Source organism: Nelumbo nucifera, chromosome 3 (genome assembly GCF_055504915.1).
Source record: "Nelumbo nucifera cultivar China Antique chromosome 3, China Antique-T2T, whole genome shotgun sequence".
NCBI classification, from domain to species: Eukaryota; Viridiplantae; Streptophyta; class Magnoliopsida; order Proteales; family Nelumbonaceae; genus Nelumbo; species Nelumbo nucifera.
Genome location: NC_142651.1, coordinates 65125190 through 65132406, shown reverse-complemented (window position 1 = coordinate 65132406; position 7217 = coordinate 65125190). Strand labels below are relative to the sequence as shown.

Below are 7217 nucleotides of genomic sequence, written 5' to 3'. Positions count from 1 at the left end.
AACCAAAGGACCATAACCCTAAGCTCCCAGACACTGAAATTGGGTCGGGTTCGAACAGGCTAAACGACAAACCAGTTGGCACTGTTCCATTGGACCTCACAAGTCACAAGCTAGAGGCCATAGGCCCAGTTTCGACCAAAGGACCATAACCCTAAGCTCCCAGACACTGAAATTGGGTCGGGTTCGAACAGGCTAAACGACAAACCAGTTGGCACTGTTCCATTGGACCTCACAAGTCACAAGCTAGAGGCCATGGCACCAAAACCTAAATATAGTGATAAAAGTAAGAACCACTGAACCAGAAACGAACTGGACTGGACTGTTCCGCACTCGTTCCCACTTTGGCACTTTCCCACCAAAGCCAGATGTCTTTCACCACCCATCACCTTTCACAGACGCGGCACGCCACTCCTGCTGCAGTTCTATGTGGCGACACCAAACCACACATTCCTATAAGAATTGAGATTCTGAGACAACCCACTTAACCCAATACACTGTCTTCTCTTCCATATTGCTTTCTCTCTCTATTACTGAGCTATATCTCTCAGTCATGGCGGCACCGGCGACGTACAGACCTTCAGCCTTGCTGTTGGCGTTGTTGTTTGTGGGTTTGTGTTGTTCTTCGACGGTAGTTGTTGGGTTCGGAAGAAAGGTCGGAGGAAGAACTGAAATCGAAGATGTGAAGGACAACGAGGAGGTTCAAGAACTAGGAAGGTTTTCGGTTGAGGAATTTAACAGAAGCCAGCGCGAAGAAGAGCGAAGCAGGGGCAATGTCTATCTGGTGTTCTCGGAGGTTGTGAGAGCAGAGAGACAAGTGGTGTCAGGGATCAAGTACTACTTGAACGTCGAGGCTTTAGAAGAGGGAGAGGCGAAGAAGTTTGATGCTGTTGTTGTGGTGAAGCCATGGCTTGAGTCTAAGCAACTCCTTACCTTCATTCCCTGTACCAATTAGCGTTAGTCGATTGGTTACAGTCTAAACAGATATCTATCTATATGTATTATGGACGTGATTATGTTGGTTTGTGTTCTACTCTGTTGATCTGTGTTTTGTCATTTGCTTTTCTTTTCTGAAAATCTAAATCTCTGAGGTTCATGCGGGAGTAATGGAGATGGGTTTTACCGTTTAAACTTAATTCTGAGTTCGTCATATATATGCATTAATCGTAGTCGTGGCTGGTGAGTGTTGATCGATTTACATTTCCGTTTCCGAGTTCAAAACAAAAGATTAACCTGTGAATTCATACGCTATAAAAAATCCTCAGTCTCTGATGAGGTCATGAGGTGAGACCCATACAAACATTTGCCATTTCCCATAGATATTTTAGAAGGATTTCGTGTAAGCAAAATACGCTCGAACCGGGTGGTGGGATACATGCATTGCTACCACGTGGAAGGCAAGAGAGAAGGGGCACGTCCGGTCGAAATTCTCTAACTGGTAAGAGGTAAGGCTGTGTTTGGATCTCATTTAATTACGGAATTAATGAATTCCGTTACAATCATTCTTCCGTTAAGGGGCTGTTTGATAACAGCTAAAGTGACTGAAGGCAAATTAATTTGAATTAATTAAGGGGCTGTTTGATAACTGGTAAAGTGACTGAACTGAATTAAAGGGTTGTTAGATAACGGTAAAATACGAGCTTTATTAAGAAGAAGAAGAAGAATAGATGAAGGAGCTTTATGACATTCAATCAAACGGTGCTCATCCAAGTCCAATTAAACGTTGCTCATCTAATTCCAATTGGGTAATGTCTATTGTTATTTAAAGTATTGTACCTTTTATCAATACCTTTTTTTTTTTTCAAAATGCTAACCGAGTAAAGTATTGTACCTTTTCTCCAATGCTAATAGAAAGAATCTGTACCAAAGAAAATTGACTAATTTCTATTGTTATTTTATGTATTGTACCTTTTATCAATACCTTTTCTTTCAAAATGCTAACCGAGTAAAGTATTTGTACCTTTTCTCCAATGCTAATAGAAAGAAGGGATATAACCCCCTATAAACCGTGGATTGGCATCGATCCATGGTCTGGGATGAGAAAACTCGATTCACATTTTAAATAGAACTAGTAGAATGCCCGTATTGAACATTTAGAAATGCTAAAGGTTGACCAAGCACATGTTTGGAAGAGCTTTTTTGGTAAACTAAACATAGAGGTATGAAGGATGGTTTGGTCTCCGAGTCATTTTTAAAAAACATGGTACGAAGTTTTGAATCATTATCTTTTCAGAAAAGGGGAAGAAAGGGACCCCCTATAATCCTTGAACTATCCTACCGTAGTCAATACTATGCTTCTTTTGACTGAACCATAAGACTTGTGTTGGGGAACGATTCCATGTATTTATTTATTGGAAAATCTTTTCATTCCTAGATTTTCATATTATCCACAAAGTGTGAGGTTTCTTTTGTCGAGAATTTTTAACAAATGATTTACCCATTGTATGAAGTCCTTTTAAGCACTTGGATTAATATCCAGATATGTCTAAATATTTCTACTGAGATCATAGTTTGTAAATAAATGCTTTAAATCCTCAGATTCCTAATTACATATTTGACAAACAGGGTTTTTGATTGATAAAGTCAAGCGGATGTTGAAAGTTTGCCTTGAATTAGCAACCACATAAAATATGTTAAATCCTATAAGAATAAATTCGATAAGGAAAATAGTCATGTTGGCATATTTACGAGTGAAGAGAACTTCATAGGTTGATTTAACTGTTACATTTCCATCCTTAGTCGACCGGCCTCCAAACCCACTTGTCTTATCCTATGACACTTTCCTGATCTGGTTTCTTAAGAGGGATTGCTCTAATCATATGAACAATTCAATTCTAATGGGTAGAAGAGATTCAACTTCAATGAGATTCCATATTTCATTATCAATTCACTACATGATTGGTTTATACGATCCTATGGTTAGGAAATATTAACAATTGATAAAAATTGTAAACTAAAATATAAAATTTTCTTAAATTCCAAAAAAAAAAAAAGAAAAGCACTACCCGTCTCAAGTAAGGTGCACCAAGGTTCAGGTGTGCCACCAGGGGGAAAGCCACCCCCTCTCTATAATTTAATGAAATGTTAAAAGTGGATTTATCTTGAGAGTTAATGATTAATCGTGGAAATTGAGGCGAACCTCTAGTGTCATATGGGGTTTGATTGCCATCCAAAATATGGAGATGGTGATTTCAATGAGACCTGAATAGACAAATAAAATTGTGGGTGTACCATCATCAAGCATCCTCCACTTGCCAAACAAAAAAAACTCAGTTGTTAAGTATTATAAAAAAAACTCAGTTGTTAAGTATTATAAAAAACTCAGTAGTTCAATGAAATGAGGCTTTGAATGTAAAACAAAGGTTAGCTATTACTATCACAAAAAAAACTCAGTTGTTAAGTATTATAAAAAAAAGGTTTGTTATTACAACAATCAATTCAAATAGAGATGCACAAGAAAAATAGCTTTTAAAACCTTCAGCATTGGTTTCTTGGGTTTACCAAATCAATAGTCCCAAGAGGTGAAGAGTGAAAGGGGAACTTGCCAAACAAAAAATACAACAGTCCTCCTCATCACCATTTCTAAGTTCCAATACATCTATTTGGTTCTACATGTCTATTATCTTTAAAAGTAAACCTGTAAAAATAACTTTTTATATTATTAGAAAAAGGAAGAAAATAAATGATGGGGACCTTTTCTATGTGTTGTGAAAGAAGAAGATACATATCTCAAAATGTTTCTCCTGTAGGGTCGATAGAGACCTCTTAAGCTTAATAAACCTACAAAACAAAGAGAAGAGTGATAGGGTTTTTTGTGTATAGTCAGAAATGGCTTCTTGTGCTTATTGAACCAAATAGTTGAATGAGGTTACAAAATGAGAACACTTGTGCACTTGCATTCATTTTATAAAAACAGGTGTAAAAAAGAAACTGACCCTTTTTGCCTCCTGTGCAACCACATACGGAAGAATTGTCATAGGTTGGAATAAAAAAGTGAAGGGATATAATTGGAACTAAAAAGGAGTAATTCTAATTTTTATATATGGTTTGTTAATCAATAGAAATAAAATAAAATATGAGAATGGGACAAACAAGCATTTGCAGGGGTAATATTGGAAAATCAAAATAAGGGTGTTCGACCATTCTACTTGTCTCATTCTCATTTTTATATATGGGTAATAGATTTAAGTTGATCAGGTTAATAAATTTTATTAATTTATATTAAATTTTTATTTTTCAATGGAAATTAAGTTCATTAATAAAAATTAATTATTATTAGATAATTTTGTATTAGTTTTATATTAATTTTAAATGGATATTAGTTTATAATTTATCTTATTAATTTTTATTAATTTATTTGTTTTTTATTATATTAATACAAATATTTTTATCGACAATAATTATTTTTATCTTGTTTAAGTAATTTAAAATTATTTTTACTATGATTAATTAGTTTTTATTATTTCAAATAGAATATAAATAGATTATACTTTTTAAAATGTTTTATTTAATGTTTTCAATTGTCATTGACTCAGATGGTTAAATCATTCAAACCATCACTCAGCCCTATTTATAATTCTTGGTTTCCTAAAACACACTATTTTGTCAAAATCCATTCAACCTAGGTAGTTGATCCATTGACCCTTTTGATCTAGTCATCGGGTTATGGGTTACAATATATAATATATTGAAAACTTTTAGAGGACTTAACTTTGTGCTTTGTTGTCTTATTGGGGAACTTTTTCATTTTGGGTAACTTTTCACAATCTTTGCAACCTCACTATACAAAAAAAAAACCTTATTTTATTATCTCAAATTTCAATTTCTAACACTTTCATTTATAAAAAATTAAAAACTTAAATAAAAAGTACAAATGGAACCTAAAATAATATAAACACACATAAAAGAAATGTACTTATATTATATCATATTATACATATATAGCTGGATGATGTGTCATGGATTGATTTAACTAACCCAAATAGTGTAACCGTTGGCCTATGACCTAGAGGAAAAAGTTATTCGCCTCCAAGTCAATTTTTAAAACACTAGTTTTATTTGTTGAGTGAATGGATATAGATATAGATGAAGTTAATGAATTTAGGCAATTTAATGGAGTAATAAAGATGAGAGAGTTAGTGGCATAATTAATGAGAAGAGATAATTAGGAGTTAATGAGAAAGAAGAGACGGAGTTAATAGTGATGTGATGAGAGAGATAAAAGTCTTAAACCTCATTGGCCACATGAATTATTTTGTAAATTTAAAATGAGAAAAATTCAAAGAAAAGAAAAAAAAGATAAGTACTTTTCAAAAACAACCAGAAACAAGATAAATACTTCCCCACAATAACCAAAAAACATGAAAGTGCCAGCTTGGCACATTCCATTTTAATATATAGACTAGCAGAGGGGGCCCGTGCTCAACACGGGCCAATAAAACCTTAAAGATGCAAAGCTATAGGTAAAAGTATTCAACTTGTCTATTATATTTTTTACAATTTCATTCAGTTGGAAATTTTATTGCTCCATCTGCTGAAAACAAAATTAAGTGATTAGTTGTCTAAATTCACCCATGTGAACAATAGGTTTTATAGTAAATTACATATTGAGAGAGTTGAGTTTAAAAACAATAGTTTGATGGAATAGCACCCAATTTTCAATAAAGTTAGACTGTTATATCAATAATTAACAAAAAATATCAAAACATTTTGGAAGCGAACAAGTTATGGACTCTGCTTTAAAGGCTGATTGCTTTCTCATATGAAGACCTTTCTCTTTCGAGCTGAAAATACGAAAAATGAAGAATGAAGATGCTACTTATTTAATTAGCATGATGTCGAAACATGAGAAATTTGAAATGAATGTCTTTACCTTTTGAAGATTAGGTGCTTGTTTGGATGTACACGAAATGCCAAGGATTTCCACAGTTAAGGCAGCCGGATTTATCACTACTCCTATGGTTGAGTTCCAACCTTATCAACTCACCTTGAACCCACCACCCCAATCAGAGAATACACAACACAAACCTGAAATGACTAAAGGCCCATTTCAGGCCCACTCAAAGTAGAAAAATATTACAAATTAGGGCCCACCAAAGTCAAAGTCAACTCTATATTCAATTAAACAATATAAACTAAACAGAAAAGTTGTAAAGGCCCATTTCACTCAAAGAGTCAAAGTACAAACCTAATGTTTATCCTCTGTTATTCATAAACACCAAAAGTACCATAGATGGTTTTGGCCCTTGAATACATTTATATTCAGAATACATCTATATTTAAAACCATAGTATTAACTAAGGGCTCCCCCCCCCCCAAAAAAAAAAAAAAAATGGGGCGTTTGCTGAACTTTTGTTTAGTTGGAATTCCACTCTCCCTGTCCTTGGAACCAAGGTTCAAAATATCCGAGCCTTCCAGATATGCCCCTACAGTGGGTGTTTCAGGTTGGCAAGTGGTTCAGGGGGTAGACCGGCCCCTCTCAACCAGATTCGAATAAAAATAATAAAAAACAGAAAAACAGTACTGATACATGCCGATACGCCCTACCGGCGTATTGCCCTGTATCTTTTGAACCTTGCTTGAAACATTAGACAAGTGGCATAATTTGACATTACATGAAAACAAAAAATTCAGGCCCGTTTTGCTTGATAATGGTGCCCATATCAGGCACAAAAATTCAGGCCCATTTTAGGCCTAGTATCAACTAACGGCTTTCCCAAAAAAAGAAAAAAAAAGGGGTGGGGGGAAGTTCCACTGTTAACAGAGGCCCATTCAAGCCCATATCAGGCACGAAAATTAATAATGGTGCCACTCTCATTTGCAAAAATTCAGGCCCAATTTAGGCCCACGAAATGCAAAGGATTTCCACTGTTAACAGGGGCAAGTTCTTTCCTTTTCTTTAGGATTAATTAATAGCAAGCCCCACCGAAATGAAGTTCTTATTTAGTTGTAGGATACCATTTGAGGCTCCACCAAAGTAAAGTCAGTATTTAATTATACAATACAAATCAGAAAGTAGAAAAGAATTGAAGGCCCATTTCAAGCCCATTCGAAACACAAAAATATTACAAATTCAGGTCCACCAAATTAAGTCTGTATTTAATTAAACAATACAAAACAATGAATGAAAAAAGGATTAAAGGCCCATTTCAGGCCCACCCAAAGTACAAAATAATACAAGTTAGGGTCCACCAAAGTCAAGTCCGTATTTAGTTAAACAA

General features: G+C 34.7%; 1 protein-coding gene across 1 annotated transcript; it reads left to right on the top strand.

Annotated features, from left to right (window-relative positions):
* Window positions 1–476: 476 nt before the first annotated feature.
* LOC104587305 (cysteine proteinase inhibitor 4-like) lies at window positions 477–1133 on the top strand. The gene has a single exon (XM_010244856.3). It carries the CDS (start codon window positions 551–553, stop codon window positions 950–952), a length of 402 nt encoding a protein of 133 aa, XP_010243158.1. The 5' UTR covers window positions 477–550; the 3' UTR covers window positions 953–1133.
* Window positions 1134–7217: the final 6084 nt, after the last annotated feature.